This window comes from Trypanosoma melophagium (assembly GCF_022059095.1).
Source record: "Trypanosoma melophagium isolate St. Kilda chromosome Unknown ctg1segment2, whole genome shotgun sequence".
NCBI classification, from domain to species: Eukaryota; Euglenozoa; class Kinetoplastea; order Trypanosomatida; family Trypanosomatidae; genus Trypanosoma; species Trypanosoma melophagium.
Window position 1 is genome coordinate 50,001 of NW_027125134.1, and position 16,744 is coordinate 66,744.

The 16,744-nt window shown below is 42.1% G+C and overlaps 13 protein-coding genes across 13 annotated transcripts in view; all 13 read right to left on the minus strand.

The window, feature by feature from the left end:
* Window positions 1-819, minus strand: part of LSM04_008238 (uncharacterized protein) — a gene marked incomplete at both ends in the record, with an annotated part of 1,218 nt that extends 399 nt beyond the window's left edge. Inside the window, one exon of the mRNA XM_067338548.1 lies at window positions 1-819. This exon is cut by the window's left edge and continues 399 nt beyond it. Coding sequence (XP_067194900.1) covers window positions 1-819 — 819 coding nt within the window.
* A 229-nt stretch (window positions 820-1,048) lies between these two features.
* LSM04_000142 (uncharacterized protein) lies at window positions 1,049-1,510 on the minus strand (the record flags this gene model as incomplete). The annotated part of the gene is made up of 1 exon (XM_067338549.1): window positions 1,049-1,510. One exon carries the CDS (start codon window positions 1,508-1,510, stop codon window positions 1,049-1,051), a length of 462 nt encoding a protein of 153 aa, XP_067194869.1.
* A 225-nt stretch (window positions 1,511-1,735) lies between these two features.
* On the minus strand, window positions 1,736-2,698 carry LSM04_008194 (uncharacterized protein; the record flags this gene model as incomplete). The annotated part of the gene is made up of 2 exons (XM_067338550.1): window positions 1,736-2,191; window positions 2,516-2,698. The coding sequence occupies 2 exons, from the start codon at window positions 2,696-2,698 to the stop codon at window positions 1,736-1,738; spliced, it is 639 nt and encodes a 212-aa protein (XP_067194899.1).
* Window positions 2,699-3,089: 391 nt separating this feature from the next.
* LSM04_004487 (3'5'-cyclic nucleotide phosphodiesterase) lies at window positions 3,090-5,054 on the minus strand (the record flags this gene model as incomplete). The annotated part of the gene is made up of 1 exon (XM_067338551.1): window positions 3,090-5,054. One exon carries the CDS (start codon window positions 5,052-5,054, stop codon window positions 3,090-3,092), a length of 1,965 nt encoding a protein of 654 aa, XP_067194883.1.
* Window positions 5,055-5,467: 413 nt separating this feature from the next.
* Window positions 5,468-5,923, minus strand: LSM04_002695 (RNA recognition motif domain; the record flags this gene model as incomplete). Its single annotated transcript, XM_067338552.1, has 1 exon — window positions 5,468-5,923. One exon carries the CDS (start codon window positions 5,921-5,923, stop codon window positions 5,468-5,470), a length of 456 nt encoding a protein of 151 aa, XP_067194875.1.
* A 605-nt stretch (window positions 5,924-6,528) lies between these two features.
* On the minus strand, window positions 6,529-6,861 carry LSM04_002589 (uncharacterized protein; the record flags this gene model as incomplete). The annotated part of the gene is made up of 2 exons (XM_067338553.1): window positions 6,529-6,748; window positions 6,788-6,861. 2 exons carry the CDS (start codon window positions 6,859-6,861, stop codon window positions 6,529-6,531), a joined length of 294 nt encoding a protein of 97 aa, XP_067194874.1.
* A 65-nt stretch (window positions 6,862-6,926) lies between these two features.
* Window positions 6,927-9,416, minus strand: LSM04_005977 (uncharacterized protein; the record flags this gene model as incomplete). The annotated part of the gene is made up of 1 exon (XM_067338554.1): window positions 6,927-9,416. One exon carries the CDS (start codon window positions 9,414-9,416, stop codon window positions 6,927-6,929), a length of 2,490 nt encoding a protein of 829 aa, XP_067194889.1.
* Window positions 9,417-9,621: 205 nt separating this feature from the next.
* On the minus strand, window positions 9,622-9,948 carry LSM04_007448 (uncharacterized protein; the record flags this gene model as incomplete). Its single annotated transcript, XM_067338555.1, has 1 exon — window positions 9,622-9,948. The coding sequence occupies one exon, from the start codon at window positions 9,946-9,948 to the stop codon at window positions 9,622-9,624; it is 327 nt and encodes a 108-aa protein (XP_067194894.1).
* A 126-nt stretch (window positions 9,949-10,074) lies between these two features.
* LSM04_008680 (uncharacterized protein) lies at window positions 10,075-12,044 on the minus strand (the record flags this gene model as incomplete). The annotated part of the gene is made up of 2 exons (XM_067338557.1): window positions 10,075-11,252; window positions 11,414-12,044. 2 exons carry the CDS (start codon window positions 12,042-12,044, stop codon window positions 10,075-10,077), a joined length of 1,809 nt encoding a protein of 602 aa, XP_067194902.1.
* Window positions 12,045-12,258: 214 nt separating this feature from the next.
* LSM04_007498 (uncharacterized protein) lies at window positions 12,259-12,612 on the minus strand (the record flags this gene model as incomplete). Its single annotated transcript, XM_067338558.1, has 1 exon — window positions 12,259-12,612. One exon carries the CDS (start codon window positions 12,610-12,612, stop codon window positions 12,259-12,261), a length of 354 nt encoding a protein of 117 aa, XP_067194895.1.
* Window positions 12,613-12,754: 142 nt separating this feature from the next.
* Window positions 12,755-13,752, minus strand: LSM04_000542 (uncharacterized protein; the record flags this gene model as incomplete). Its single annotated transcript, XM_067338559.1, has 2 exons — window positions 12,755-13,283; window positions 13,511-13,752. 2 exons carry the CDS (start codon window positions 13,750-13,752, stop codon window positions 12,755-12,757), a joined length of 771 nt encoding a protein of 256 aa, XP_067194872.1.
* A 56-nt stretch (window positions 13,753-13,808) lies between these two features.
* LSM04_003358 (uncharacterized protein) lies at window positions 13,809-14,225 on the minus strand (the record flags this gene model as incomplete). The annotated part of the gene is made up of 2 exons (XM_067338560.1): window positions 13,809-14,014; window positions 14,213-14,225. The coding sequence occupies 2 exons, from the start codon at window positions 14,223-14,225 to the stop codon at window positions 13,809-13,811; spliced, it is 219 nt and encodes a 72-aa protein (XP_067194877.1).
* A 1,810-nt stretch (window positions 14,226-16,035) lies between these two features.
* On the minus strand, window positions 16,036-16,524 carry LSM04_005703 (uncharacterized protein; the record flags this gene model as incomplete). The annotated part of the gene is made up of 1 exon (XM_067338561.1): window positions 16,036-16,524. The coding sequence occupies one exon, from the start codon at window positions 16,522-16,524 to the stop codon at window positions 16,036-16,038; it is 489 nt and encodes a 162-aa protein (XP_067194887.1).
* Window positions 16,525-16,744: the final 220 nt, after the last annotated feature.

Below are 16,744 nucleotides of genomic sequence, written 5' to 3' on the forward strand. Positions count from 1 at the left end.
CATGGCTCCAACGGATGTACTTCGGCCGTACGACTTGTCTCTCGTAAACCTGCCGATGGAAGTGAGACGGCTTCGTGAAGGGCTTATCCTGTATGGGAGGCTGCTGCTGCGAGAGATGTGTCCGAATACAGTTGAATTGCGCGCAGGTGTGGTGTAAAGAGAATTAGCCGGATCTACTTGCTTTTGTGACTCTTTCTCTCGTTGATCTCCTTTTACATCTTCGCTTTTTGCATTTACATCTGTCTTCGCTTCGTTTTCCGGTTCCTCTCTGATAATTTTTTCGTGCCTCCATCGAACACGTTCCAATGTAACCTTCCGTCGATTCTCGAAGGCCATCTGCCGTAGACCTGCAATGTTCTCTGGCACACCTGGTCCCATGAAATCTTTTATTTGACGCGGTAACAGTTCGGTAGGGTTTACGCCTTCAATCTGACATGCCCTCAAGCTTCTGGGACTGTTGAACACGCCTTTGATTCTTGGTACCTGTTCAAAGTTCTTCAGCGAGACCATTTCAGCGTGAGTTTGTCCTCGCTGAGTTTGTTGGCTCTGTGAACAAGAGAACTGCGTATTGGATAGATCCCGGAAAGGTGGGTTGTACGGGCGACAACCAACACTACCTGTTCGATCCGAAGTCATAGTTTGGGGACTTGGTGAATTGGCAGCCGTCCTCCTGTTTGTCGGCGTTGCTACTGCTGTTATCGCAGCCTCCCTTGCGTTTGTTCTTATAACACTGCTTGTGGGAGTATCACTTATCACTGGTGGTGACGAGACCTGACAGAATGCGTCTGCCACAAACTCACTCCCATCTCGGGCGGTCATAGCATACAAGTAGCAAATGACTGTGGTAAGCTTATCTCAAAAGATTTTATAGAGAGAAAAGATGGTATGAGAAAGAAAAGAAAAAAAAATGATAAGAAAAAAAAGAAAGAAAAGGCAATAAAAAACATGTTTTTTTTTCTCCAAGATGAGTAAATACTAAATCAAGGAAATGTTTAGAAATTATGAGTAATGTCACAGAAGCAATTGCTAATGGGTGCAAGCTAAATTCTCATGATTGAGATTCTGCCATTTTCTCCTTTCCTGCAACAGATACGCAACCAGCCTCCACCAACGAAGCATAATCAATAATGGAAACGTTTTCATACCCCCAACGACGCAGAGCCATGCAACTATTGACCCCTCTTTGCTGACTCGATGTTACAATAAAAAGCTCTGATTCTTCTTTTTGCGGTGGAAGAATTGGGCATGCAGCACCAGAGAGTAAATCGTGGTGGTGTAGCGCAACAGCACCAGGTACTGGGTGCAATCTTCTCTCTGATGAATCACGTACGTCAATCATTACAAGACCCTTTTGAGAAGACAACGTCTGCTGCAATTTGAGCGAATCATGCATCGTCTGTACTCTACCAAAGATAGTATCAGAAGAATATCCTGACGTAATATACGAGGGACCATAGCGCTTGTTAAGGTTTGATACTTTCCATGCGGTCTTTGGGATCCACTGAGCCATCGTTAATGACTCTTTTTCTTCAGAGCATTATTGCAAAAGGCAAAAAGAAAAGGGAAGCAAAATAGCTATAAAAGGAGAGATAAGCGTAATAGTCATGTAAAACGATGACAACTTCGTCAAATAAATACATAAAAAAAAAACAAGGAGTTGAAACTACCAATAAAAATAAAGAAGCACAACTCCTAAGGGATTGTCTTTACTTGTCATTTCCTCTTATAGATGTTATCAATTCCTCCCAAGCAATAATGCACTTTGTGCATCCATCATTCTCTCATAATGACGTACTTTTGCCTCAGCCTGCTCTTTCCCTTTCTTTAGTTGTTTCAACTGTTCCTGGTAGGACTGGGTTTGGAGCAGTAATTGATCCACCAAGATAAGTTCCCTAGACTGCGGTCCCATAGAATACGGTGATGATGTCAAGAATTCAAGATTGCGCTTAAGTCGAGTTAATTCACAACGAAGTTGCCTCCTTCCAACTTCGTGGGTTAGTTGTAGTGCTTCTAGTTTATCGTACATTGTTTTGCTAATTATTTGAAGGCGCATTGCGCAGAGACATCGGCATTGTGATTTTGCGCCAATCCCTTTCTCTCGTTGCAACCCACAAGTCGATTCAAGAGGACCATGCGATTCATAGTAGCTATTCGAGTCACCCGCCAACACCATAAAGGCGCGACAGAGCGACTTCGACCCATCGTAAGTTACCGGACCGCGTGGAACAGGTGTTTTCTTCTTTCATTACAACTGCATTCCATGCACAATTTACTTTTGCTTCGCACTACTCCTCCAATACAATAATTCTATACCTATGAATACCCCAATGCTACAAAGAAAAGGGATATACAAAGGAAAAATAGACAGAGAACATATACAGAGAAGCATTTGTTTCTGTATTAAAGCGAGAAAAACAGATTAAAAAAAAACGGTGATGAAAATGCATGTTTTGCTTTTCCCTTTCCACCTTCGTCAGTTCTTGTCCTTTTCTTTTGTTCACTTTTCTCTCTGTACCTCAGTAAGTGCCTCCTGTACACGATAAAAGCGCCACTTAATAAGCGCCGCCTGCGCTTCCAATAAATCAATTTCACGGCCTGTTATGTCTTTTTTTCGAAGGATATCATACTGTAGCAACACAGCCGAGAGGGATGTGGCAGCCACAGCACCCACCAGAAACCCAACAGTACGAGGGCCCATACGCTTCTTCTAAATATGTATGCATATAACGTCATGAAAAAAGACAAAAAAAAAAGAAATAAGAAAAAATAAATGCGTCACTTGATAAGACTGGCAACATTGGTGAAAAGCAAAACAAGAAGAAACAGCAAGATAAAGAAAGAGAAAGAGAAAAAAATCAGTTATGGACATCCGTAAAAAAAAAAAAGGGGGGGGGGGGGGGAACAACAACCACAAAATCAACAACGAGAAATAGCACCCCTCCTCCCCACAATATCTTGGTACATCAATGAAAGTAAAATAAAAATAAGAGAACCGCTCAAACGATCCTGTGACTCACCATCACACTTTTTTTTTTAAATCTCAACTTGCGTCATTACAGAACATTATATATAACATTTATAGTAACTCCTCACTGTTTCTTCCCGCAGAACAATCCACCGTAGACAGGGTTATAGCAGTACAAGGGACGCCTTGAAGTGGTGTTCGTATTAGAGGTGTGACTTGAGGATTCATCAGTCTCTCTCAAAATTTCACGCTCAGCATACATTTCTATCAAACGCAAAATAAAGCCATCTGTTTGCTGCCCGTCACGCGTTGGGGAAGCTATTACTTCTGCCGTAGTTGGCGCTTCTTCTCGTTCCATGATAAATTTGGCAATTTGATTACATTGGTCTTTTGAAGAAACATCGATACCATCACGAGCATAAAGACCAATATACTCGGGGTTCAACTGCAATGCGAGAAACACCAACTGCGCCGCAAACTCCGCTGCAGGATGACCTTCCCTCTCATAAGTATCATATAATCTCAGAAATGAAAAGTAGTGTTCACAGCGGCTAGGTTGTTGGGTTATGGTTTTTTCACAGATTGGGGGGAGTGGCATCCTTGATTCGTTTGGTGAATGACATGGTGAAGAAACTTGTGATGAAAAAGTTGACATTTGCCGATTAGATGTCGCATTAAGTATGGCTCGCTTAGAAGCCTTTCGATCCAAACTTGTGGCATGCATCGTTATCTTTCGGAGAATCTCTGCAACAGGTAAACTTCCATCATTCCAACGTTCTTCTGGTGAAATCCGTGGAACCTCAAAATCTGCCAATTCACTGAGAGAGGGTGCTTCACCATTTGTCTCCATATTGTCATAGAGATCTTGTGGCACTATAGCATGAACAGCAGAGGCAAGAGGTTTTACCCAAACCTTAGAGTAGTCAGCTACTATTCTCAACCCATTTTCATTCAATAGGTCTCGAAGATTCGGTACAAGTGGACGCATTCCCCTTCGTTCTTCTTCACATGCCTCACGCAGCCATTCAGAAACCATAGAATGTGCTAAAACGATAAATTGTTGGCGTGGTCTCAACACGAGCGCATTATCAGCCAATATAACTAATGCCATCAATACAAACGGTACATCGTTCAGCGACACTGCATTCGCAGACGCCACTTTCTCTAGGTTCCGAAGGAGGGAATCACGTGCACGTGGTACAGTGCCCAGTACAATTTCAACCAATAACTCTCTGAGGTATTGAGCATACGGTTGAGTACCCCCATTGGCGGAAAGATCAATAAAACGATTTTCTTCCCTGTTCAATAGATAAAGTAAAGCTGTGAGGCTTGCCGATTGCTGTGTTGTAATATCCCCATATACGAGAACAAGTGGATGATCAATACGTGCCAAAAACCTGTTCGTTACACCTGGATGAAGAAACCCCATACAAAGTACGGCTAGAAAAGCTACAATAACTTCATCATCCGTAAACATCAGTATTGTTGGCTTCTCTCGCAACATCAGAAAGAGCATTTGCACAGAATCTGCTGCGTGAAGGGCATTATGGTATGCATTCTCCTTGGAGTAGCTTTGGAAAATGTTAGAAAGGAAGTTGAGCAATTTCTCTTCGTCCAACTGAGAACAAAAGGAGAAATTTGCAAGTACGCTGGTACATACTGAAAGAAATACTCTCTCTGGGTCTTGCATAACTTCTCCATTGAAGTCGATAACATCATGACTGTTGAAATCAATGCTTTCCACTTCCTTTACATACTTAAGAGTTTGGTGCATGATTCTGTTCATGTTCGAAAATGTTTCTGTTGGGTCCTGTAAGAGAGGTGTCTCCCGTATCAAATTAGATTTAATACGAGACCAATTCGTTGGATTGCTATCCAGTAGACTAAAATTTTCTACCCTCAACTGATGGGAATCACCACCAAAGAGAATGCTGCGAGCGGGGGCGTCACCATTAAAAAAAGCCTCTCCACAGCACCCATCATCTTTTTCTTGTGGCCTCAGGGGATTTTCATTTATGCTTTCTTTGATTTCATTTGAAGAAAGTTTCTTCAGAGCATGTGACCGCCGTGAGATAGTTTCTTGGGGCATCTGAGAATCCGTTTGCTTTTCCCTTACCAGTACCTTTACTCAGCTTCCAAAACCAAAAAGAATGCAAAAAAAGGAAATGCAGAAAAGGGAAAAAAAAAACAATAGCATGGATGCCAATTTTTTTTCTTTGCATTTTGACAAGAAGTTATGTACATTTGGGAGTTCGCGCAGCCGAGAGAAAAAAGAGAAGGTAAGAACACGAAACAATGACACCCCTCATTCCTCCCCAACTCTCTTACTTCTCTCCACCAGAACCGGCACCTGAGGGGGCTCACACAGCCAACAATTCAGAGAATGGCAACGATCTCTCAGAATGACCAATGCCAGCATCCTTTTTTTCCTACGACTCTATTATTGCATTTTTCTACTTCCTTTTCTGGAGCTTTTGACAAGGCAGGACGCACAATTTGGTATCATGACGACCTTGAGGAACGTGAGCTGCTGCGGCTGTACGACCGTCGTCGGTATCGGCGTTCCCTTGAGCGCTCGCGGCGTCGCCTGTCGCTGCGACTACGGCTGCGGCTGCGGCTGCGGTCTCGTCTTCTGTCGCTGTAGTGCCTCCCGCGGCTGTCGGAGCGGCGGCGGCGTCTCTTTTCACCGTGGCTGCGGGCGGCAGGGGGGTCGCGCTCGCGGCGGCGGGAGGTGGTGGTGGATGTCTCGACGACGAGTGCCCGCCCGTGGAACTCGCGGCCGTTGAACGCCTCCACGAAGGCCACCGCCTGCGAGGGGGTGATGGTGAGGAAGGCGAAGCCAGGCGGCCGGCGTGCAAGCCACGAGTCCTCAATGGTGTCCTCCATCGGCTTCAGGAACTCCAGCAGCTGTTCCTTCGTCGCCCGCTTGTCGATATTACCAACGTACACGCGCGTCATGATCCCGGGAAGACAGACGGCAGTAACCAAACCGCAAACACCTAATAATAAGAAGAAAGCATTACGACAAAAATAAAAAAAGGGTTAAGGAAAAAAAGATGAGTTGATGGGAGGGGTGCAGGGCGCACACGTTAAAAAATGGGGAAGAAAACGACAGTTGGGTTCCGTAGACCAGTAAACAGTTTTATTGTTTCTTTTTTGGAAAGAAATAAATGCAGCCGCTAAAAAACGCCCACGAAGAAACTAAGTTGAAGTTCACGCACACAAGCGTAGCAAAAAGTAAAAAAAATTATATTGGCAACAAGTGAGAAACAAAAGAAAAAACCACTTCATCCCCAAATACTATTAATGTGAGGAGTTGAGTCTGTTACCAGAGTTTCTACTCACAAATATAATAATAATAATAATAATAATAATAATAATAATAATAATAATAATAATAATAATAATAATAATAATAATAAAAGCCATTTCCCCGAGGGGAAATCAGATGTAAAACCCTCATATATATACATATATATATATATATATATATATATATAATTTTTTTTCGTTGCTTACTCTCCCTCCGCCATTTAAGGCAGGTTTTCCCCATTCCCCACATTTCACTCTTTTACTTTGTCGCGCCTCCACGCTTTGCGGCACGCCACATATACGATCCAGAAATTTTTCTCCACAGACTTCCCGTGGAATATTATATCCGTATCAAAGTTAATTTTTGAGCCCTCTTTCCCAATTACACATCCCTTCAATGGAAGAATCCCTATTCCACAACTTCGCCTCGCGTCCCGCTTCTCTGGTGCATCAATTACGATAAGAAGAATGCTACACGTCTCAAGATATTCTTAAGCTTGTGTAACAGACGCGATAAGGGGAAGTGCAGCCTTCCGCCATACCACTGTTGTTCCATCTATCTCCTGAGCTGCAACAGCATCCATATTGGGAGCGAAACGCGCAGGAAGGCGCAACGTTGGTTTCTTTAGAGGGTGATCGATATAATCTTTTACCGTAATATCTTCGAACAAAACTCTGGCACAGGTTTCCGAGCCTTCATGAAACATGACATGACTGGTCGAACACAACGGACAACAAATGTGGCCGAAACTGGTTTGTGCTCCGAGAATTGCAAATCGGGATGAGAGCGGTAACCCGTGCATTTTATCCATGCATTTGGCATACTCTTATATAAGACTCGGTCACAATAGCTTGGAGTATTCTTGAGAACATACTCTAAAGATCCAACATTAAGACGATAAGTTGGGGCAAACGTTATAGTTGGTTCAAAGAAACCATGTAAGATACCCTTGCTATTGCGTTGATTAATGAACTGATCATGTGCAAGTAGTTCATCGTACTTTTTCGCTTGAATACGTAATTCTGCTTTTTGTGCGTCAACATCACAACGATAAGTAAAAGCCCCAAAAAAGGAGACGTGGTAAAATTGACTCGTAACGTCTGCTTCAGGCAATCCAAAGTGAAGGTTTTCCAAAACTTCATCCAAAAGAGAGTTTCGCATAGCACACTGTTCACTACGTGCGGCCAGGTGGAAAGTACAGAAACAGATAGAGGCCTCCAGGTAGTGGAAAGAAATACCAATACCACCTTTGTTTCCACATACAACCTTCCGTACGGTTCCCCGCGTGGATCCCTCAGTATTGGTTATCTCTAACATATGTTTTTTCTTTGTTAAGACGATTAATAGTATATCCCAAATAAACATACTGGCAAGTGGAAAGTAACCATCACCAAGGTAATTCTGAATATAGTCAAACCACTCATTTTCATGACGACGATATGAAGCTTCTTGAACAGCTACAGCATAGATATCGTATTTACCTTTGGGGATCCACTGTCGAAGATGTTCGCTATTTTTATGAGGCCGATGACCTCTAAGGTTGAACGTACCACACCAAATAGAAAGAGACTCCGTCAAATATTTTGAAGCATTAACAAGACACTCACCTATTACCTCTCTCTTTACAGGTTTAGCGGTGATATCATAACAAATAACAGACATTGCATTAGAACCTGTTCCATCAATAGTAACATGAGAAGCGGTCTCATCTGCTTCTGCAAGACTAGGAGCATATACACGAATTGCAGAAGGAATAGCATTTGCCGTCTCATAAAAACGCTTCCTCTCGCTAGCAGAAACAAACTGCATATCATAGGAGTGAGATGCATCAAAAAACATCATTCTTAACCGTGTACTATCAATTATACTTTTCTCTAATTGAATCAGTTTGCTTGCAGCATGCTCTTTTCGAATACGATTATTCTTTGCGAGATTATAAAAACACTGCGTAAAGTGATCCTCCACCCAAATGCGCTTTTGACTAGTATTGATCAAACTCGTGTCAGGTGTGTACTTCATGAGAGTGAAGAAACCCTTAAGATACTGCGGATTTGTTACCTCATTAAGCGGTATACGAATACCCTTGGCAGATGACATAAGGTCACTGACTTTACCCTGCGTGGAAACGTCCCACTCGTCAGTAGCTTCATCTTTCCACTCCTCATTGTTCACAACGTCCTCGAGGGCGGCTCTGACATCGTCGCCCAGCTCGCCCTCAGGAGCTTCTTTGTCCTCTTCTCCAATATCACCTCTATGCTCTACTGTAGAGAAAATATTTTCCAACGCACGTTGACGTTCCTCCATATTCTCATGATACTTATGTTCAACACTTTCTTTACTATCATCTTTTTCGTAATCATCTTGTACTTCCCAATCAATTTCCATATCATCTTCGTTGGGAAGCATTTTTGCGTTTTCTTCTTCTTCAATGACATTAAGATGGGCCTGTTCTTCTTCATCTGCGGGTTCATCAAAAGGAACGTGCTCTTCGCCAGCCGCGTCAAGCTCTTCCATAGCTTCTTGTGCCAAATGTGCGGCCTCCTCCTCAAAACGATCCACCTCTTCCTTTTGGAGTGCTTCAAGTGCCTCATGCTCTGATCTTAACCTCTCTTCTTCTGTTACCCCAATATAGAACTTTGTTGCATCCATCGCCTTCAGAAAATACTGTTGGGTGATACTTTCGATTGTTGAATAATCTCTGCGATTAACACGTATAGCATCTTCAATTACTCCGATTTCATCATCGCTAGGACGTACTCCATCATTGAGTTGAGCCAAGAGATCACCTAGCACTGATAAATGAATTCGACGAACCTCTTGAGATCGATGTAAAAGCCACGCACGTCGAATTTGTCGTTGCTCATCACATAGTTGATGATCAAACCAGTCTCTTTGCCTTTCTTCTTCATTTTGGGAAACTGGTTTATGTACTTTCATCCATTCCTCCCTCGAAACCTGTTCAGAAGGTTTTGCAGACTTCCATTTATTTCCACCAGTAACGTAGTCTTTAATCATTTCGGAATATTTCCACTCATTGGCGTAATACCAGCGTTTTCTCCGCTCCAACTCACTCCAATCGGCTGGTGACTCCAAGCCCATACTAAGCAAGGCTTCTTTCAAATTTCGTGCATTCCACATAGAGCTCTCTCCATTCGTTTGAAAATCAGAAACAACGACGGGATTCTGCTACCATTCATTTTCTCCAGTGCCATCAAAGTATTCTATCCGTTTCTTCACTTCTTCATCGTTCTGCCATTCAGAAGATGTACTTGGATCACTTAAAAAAAGTTCCAAGTTTGGACATCGTAAAAAGGTGTTTATCTGACCATGAATTACATAGTCATCACCTGCTGCGCACCGCCACCAATTTTTTTTCATACCAGCAACTCCTCATCGTGTCATCGTGAAGCCCACACCACGTGCTCTTGGAATCCATTCCTGGATCAATTGCTAGTTCCCATAAGGAAGATGGCTTATAATAAGCCATGCGAACGTTAAGCTCGGTTTCAGAAACTGGTTTACCCTTTCCATTGGGTTTACTAGACGTCCATAATGTTCCTTTAAGACCGTTTTGTCCATAACCTTTACGTGATTCAACTGACTTCCAAAAATTTGCACCGTAATAGGATTCCCGTTCTTTGAACTCATCCTCAGTACATTGTTCATTCATGTTCGTAGGAAAAACACGTCCTCCTGTTTTCCATTTCTTGCCATTTTTACCGTTCTTGAGGTAGTCTGAAATATATTTTGGGTCTTTCCAATGTTCCAGTTGTCGTCGGGTATTGTACTCACGTAGCTAAGCTTCGTTTTTCCACCACATACCATTCATAGATGTTATACCAACCATAACTTGTGTATCAGTTATTTCTTCTGCAGTATCAGTTGGAGTAACCATGATCATATAATGATTGCGGAACGCCATGGAAGATGCAGACGCAAGCATTCCTCTAACATTCTGAACTCCAGAAAGTGCCACTTGCGGGGAACGAGCTTTAATATACTTACTGTTATCACCATCAACCATGTAATATGCAACAGAATCAGGAGATTTCCACCAGAAGAGAGAAAATTCTTCAAAACGTTTTTCACACTTCATACCTGCAGAAGCATAATAAGATAGACGTCTGATAATCTCATCGTCAGCGACCCTTACACCACCATTAGGAGCACTTTTTGTCCACAACTCTCCTTCAAATTCATTTTGCAAGAAATCCATACGATACCTAGAGGCTTTCCAGGAAAATTTGTTTAAGAATGTTTCCCTAAGAAGAATTTCTTCTGGTTTTGCACGAAAATTCATAGCACATCCAGTGCTTGCGGAAGCTGCATCTCCTGCAGACCAAACTTTACCTTGGGCCCCATGTAAAGCAAAATCCTCAAGGGAGTCGTAGTGTATCCAAAACAAATCTCCCATAACGGTCACTCGTTTTAACTCTCGACTAGGGAGAGCCTGTGGTACACGACTATCAAGATATGGGGGATTTTTGAAGTAGCTACTCCTTTTTTCCTTTTCCTCCCCAGATACGGCATACTGTTCATTCCTGCAAAGACCCATCACAGCCACAGCTGCTGTGTCTGCTCCAAATAAACTGCCTCGAAATCCATGTGTACTGTGATCACTACGAACTTCAGGAGTCCTCCACCAATTAGCAGACGCGTAACGGCAACCAGCCCAATACTTTTCTGATGAACGAAGAAAATAGGAAGTACAAACAACTTTTTCTTCATGACTAATGACTTCCCCGGCGCCATTAAATTCGCTCTTGTTCCACAAATTACCTTGTTTTCCATGAGTAATAAAATCCTTCTTATAAGATGAGGCTCTCCAAAAAAGTGATTGAAGTACTTCTTCAAGCCTCTGTAGTTCTTCAGGTGTTGCTTTGAACTTATCACCCAATGAACAACTAAACGCAGTTGCGTTAGCTGCAGTCCATTTTTTGCCTGCTGAGGCATTAGTCCAATAATCCCCCACAGCTTCAGGGGTAATCCAAAAAGGTTCAATTAAGGTAAGATAATGACATGTTTCTCCATCTTCAGTTGATAACGGATTTGAGTTGTAAAAATCAACTCGTTTTTTTTAATTCGTCTTCATTAGCCTTATATTCATTTTTATAACCGAGTTTTTCCAGGGCAACATGCATTAGCAGCACTGACCATGCAACCTAACAATCCATTAGCATAGAAGTCAGCCCGAACTTCTGACGCTTTCCACCAATTTTCCTCCATACTCTTTCTCCATGATTCCTCAGGGTAACCACTGAGAATTTGTGAACGTAGTAGTAGCGTTTTTCCATCAACACGATCTCCTTTACCTTTTGATTCACTCATCGTCCATAATTTCCCTCTTATTCCATGTTGCTGGAAGTCTTGAAGGCATTCAAGACTTCTCCAAAAGTTATCGTTATAGAAAACATGACGATAATTTGGTTCCTCCTTTGATGCTGTATCCTTTTCTGCAAGACCGCAAGTACCGCTTGCTGAATTATTAGCCCTACACTTATTTCCTTCTCCTCCACTATGAATATAATCTGAAATAAAAATAGGATCTTGCCACCAGTCAGATGCAGCGATAAATTCATCAATATATTCGTTGTATGCATTATACTCAACACTTCCACTATCAAAAAAGGGCATTCGTGATGCTGCATCAATTGAAGTAGAAGAGTTTGGTTCTTCCAAAGCACGCGCACCATCAAAAGAAGCTACAGAAATATAGATACTTTCGTTTCCATGGAAAGCGTAATCCAATAAACCAGCTTGGGACATCTGCCATCCTGTTTGATAATATTCATCCCGGAATAATATTTCTTCAGGTGATGCAAAGAGACCTGATGCTGGGGAAGTTGCATCCAATTCCGTTAAACGTTAATATCCAATAACAGCACGTGATGGAAGATGTGGTTGAAATTACTTTTCCCGTTCTTTAAGTTCCTCAGCAGAACATTTTCCGGTTTCCTCCAGTGTCGCCGAAGACCACTTTTTACCCTTCACAGCAAAATCTTTCCAGTACTTTCGTTGACGCCACCAATATTTGATATAAAAACTTTTCTCGTATAGAAAGTTCATCTGCTGAAGCCTGATCCACATCACCCCTATCCAAACCTGCAGAAATTGAATTTACAGTAGTCCATTTCTTTCCAGCGGCACCATTTTCCCAGTAGTCTGATATCACATCAGGTTCTTTCCAAAATTCTGAAGGAAACGGTCGATTAACCAGTACCCATTGAGAAAAAAAAATAGGGACTTTTCCACCAATCGTGATCTTTCGCAGCAGATGGATGGCACGATTTCCAAATGGTACCCTTGTCAGCGAAAGCCATATAATCTCTGACATATTTACTTTGTTTCCAAAAATTGGCAGTAAAATAGTCTACACGTTCTTTAAGGGCTAATGGTGAAGCTTTGTTTCTACCATTGCCTTGTAATGCTGCATTACGCCAAGCTGCTCTCCATATTACGCCATTTTTCCCCCTTATCTACCCAATCTTGAATACAACTTGGACTTTTCCACCATTTGGTTTCACGAAAACCAAATAGCCATTCTTCTCGACTCCGAAGACTAACATTATCAGCGATTTTTGTTGAACCGGCTTCACTTGCTCGCTAAAGCCTACCTTTAGAGCCATTCTTTTCATGGTATTAAATATATTTTTCACTTTCCACCAATACATCTTGAACCAAGCTTCTCTTCTTGCTATTTCGTCTGCAGTAGCAAAATCTTCAATGCCACGTAAAGCGGACTCTTCATTTACATAATTCCACAAGTTTCCAGCTTTCTCAAAGTCTGCTCGGATAGAAGGTTGTTTCCACCACTCTTGATCAGTGGCGGCTGCACCTGCGAAATACAGTGCAGAACAATCGGCTGGGTTATCCCGTACGTGCTTAACATATATTTCAGACTTCCACCAATCACCATTTTTGTAGTAGTCATCTCGTTCATACTTTTCCTCCACTGTACAGTGATCTTTACTCCCAAGTGTCAAGGCACACCATGTTTCACAATACCTTTGGGGCCATTAGCCTTGTACCACTGAACTCGGTGTTCAAGTTCTGCTTTAGGTGCTTTGCGACGATTTCCCCGATTATTATATCCAGTCATTTCATCGGCAGCAGTCCACATACAACCAGAATCTGCATTCTCCAACCAATCCTTAATGCAAGGTTCTTCCTTTCACCATTCTGCGTCTCGAGATGCCAACCAATTACGACGTTGGGCGTCCGTTTTTCACCACCATTGAACCCGACACCATTCTTCACGAACCTGCAGTTCTGCCTCAGGGGCTTTTAAAGAGCCACCCTCAACAATGCTGGTCCATTTTGGACCCTTAATACCATTTGTTTCGTAATCTCGGCGGTACTCATCTCGCTTCCACCATTCTGTATCTTGGACACTGTTTGAATTATCAAACACGGAATGTTTAGAGGTAAAACGATCAAAAACTCCCATAATATCAGTCAATTCTCCTGGTTTCATATTATTTATATGATTAGATTCAGCCGATATGTTTTCCTTTCTTTCTGCAGCACGTCTCATGCTTCTTCACGTCGACGACACCGCTCTGCAATATTTTCTGCTCGCTTCTTTTCACGTTCTTGTTGCGCTTTCTTTATTTCCGACATCATCTCTATATTTTTCCTTTCAATCTCCTTAAAGTAGGCGATGGGATCCCCTCCACCTTCTTTCAAGACTTTCTTTCGACGTTTTTCATTAACCTCCTCCGGGTCAATGTCCTTAGCTTTAAGATGTTCTTTCTTCAACTAGGCCATAATTTTTTCCGGATCTTCTTCCAATGCCAAGATATCATAAACCTTAGCAAGCTGCCGTACCTTGATTTTTGCGAAAATATCAAGTTCTTCATCCGCTAAATTTCGTTGAATCTGTTGCAAGAGTCGTTAAATGGGTTCTCCTAGGTCCGATAGAGACCGTCCGACACATCCAGAAGACATCTTCCTTCTATGTACTTTTTTTAATTTATTTTTTCTTTGCAAATTTCGATAATAAAAACTACTACGTATGTCAGTGGGAAATCAATGATTCGTCCGATCTCAGTAAGTCCCCTCCCCCCCAAACAAACAAAAAAAAAATGCCCCCGTAAAGAATTCCCACGAAAGATCGTAGCAGGAAAAAATGCCTACAATTCAATTGCCACTACATATAAAGAGAACAACAACAATAGAAGAAAATAATAACAGAAAGGGGACAAAAAAAAAAAAAAAACAACGAGACAAACGCCGCAATCAAAGACAAAAAAAAAGAAATTCGAACTCCAAACGGAAATAAAAACCCATGTACGGCAAACCAAAATAAAAAAAAAAATACCATTTCTTGACTCAAATCCATAGTCAGCTTAATGGTAACACTCTTGCGATTTCAGGCAAAAAAAAAACCATGACCCACACACTCAATAGTGATCAGATTACTTATTTACAACTTAATCTCGTTTTTCTTTGTTTTCTAGTTCCACTAAAGAATCCCCAGAGAAGAAAAAAAGAGGGAAATTAGAAAGAAAAGAAGGGAAGGAAAAAAAAGGGGGTTTCTTTCCCTTTTGACCACCTGTGAAGAGAAATCAAATTAAAAGCACACTGTCATTTCTCACCACCACACAAGAAAACAACAACACAGAACAACAAAAGGGCTACAATGAACATGTTTTATATCTCCGTTTGCAAAGAGTGAACGGTAGTGTGAAAAACTAAAACAACCAACAAAAAGAAGTTTAAACATATCTTTTTCCTCATACATCAGTTGTGTCACCTTCTTAACCACAAAAAGGAAAAACTCCATTTCACTTTACTTAACCCGATTAGTTATCAGAGTAACTGGATTAGCGGCATTAATCAATTTAAACATATCTACTAGCACGTATAAAAAGACAGGTGTAGTAAAAAAAATAATAATAAAATCTGCAGATCATATTCGGGAAAAAGTTACAGGGAGATTTACTCTCGTCCGCCTCAGTCTCTTTAAATCTATCCAAGACTCCACGCAACCCATTAACCAATCCAACAGTCAAAAAAAAAAAAAAAATAAGCCACAACCCCATTATTTCGAGCATCTTGTTAAAACATCACCCCAAAACATGCAATTCCCTCGCAGAAGAAAAAACAATCGCAGAAAAGATAAGAAAAGAGAAGGTCCTATTTCACATAGCAGCATCGTAAATTCGTTTAAAAGGTAAGGTCTAATAGAAATAAGAGATTAATGTGCAAAAAGAAAGAGATTCTATTCAACCACAAAAAAAAAAAAAAAACACTCATCTAGCGAAAATACATTTTAGCAATAAACCAAAGAAAGAAGATGATTACAAATCGACATGAAACCCCGGATGCTCATCACAAGAACCTTCATCTGAAGAAATCAAACCTCAGACAAAGAAAACCACCTTCCACAGAATAAAAAAAAAACAGTCAAAAACAACCTCGCGTCCCCCTACAAAAAAAAAAAAAAAACACGCGGGGAAAGAAAATAAAGAAAAAAAAAAGAGCATTGCGCACTCAACATTTGAAAGGAGGTTTACCTTCGGAAATGTTAAGATAATGGAGAAAATAAGGCAATACCACTAAATACACTCGCCTTTACATAACTCATTTTAACATTAACCTAATATACCCAAATTGTTGGATACTCTTATAAAATATCCAAATAGCATAGGGGGTGCTAAATCTCATTCAAAGAAAAAAAAAGAAAAAAGAAACCCGGTTTTAACGCAAGATACCCATTCCGCATTGCACCCCGGGCACCAAGGGAGCACAACGGCTAACCCGAACCCACCGCCAGGAAACTGAACTGCCAACTTTGCTGTTGCTCCGGTGCGGTCCCTGGGCTTTGAGGGGCGCCCGGCGGCCCTCCATGCGCCACCCTGTGCGGGGGCAATTCTTTGGCCGGCTGGCTTCTCTTTGCTTTGCGTTGGTCCAATGGCGGGGCGCGCCGCGGGCTGGAGACATCGGGTCGTGGCCATGGTTTTTGGCTCCTGTCGTGTTGCCCGTTCCGTTCTGCAATGCGGGGTGCCGGGTGGGGGGTTTGCTCCAACGCCCCCGGTTCCCCGCTTCGCCCCCGTGGGTGCTGGTGCCGGTTGCCGGGGCCTCTTCGGGCGCGGTCCTTGGCCAGCTTTGGTTGTTTTGCTTTGCTCCTTCGTTTCAATCCCGGGGTTTGCGAACGTGCGCTTGGGGTGAGCCCGTGGAAATTGGACTGGGGCGCTGCGGCCTTGATGTTTTTTGCGGCTGGCGTCGGGAAAACAGTCTCCATTCTGGCCGATATTATGCCTTGCCGGATTGGATCTGCCTCATTACCCGTATGGCCTTTTTTTGAAAGTGCTTCTTGATGTTGCTCTCACTGCATTTTTTTTTTTTTAGCCCTTTGCTTGAATTTCTTCGGTGTTTTGCATGTCTTCCTGTGAATAATATCTTTAGTTTTTCTTCTGTGTGCTTCGATTGGTTGCTTTCTCCGTTAGGTACGGATATGTGTC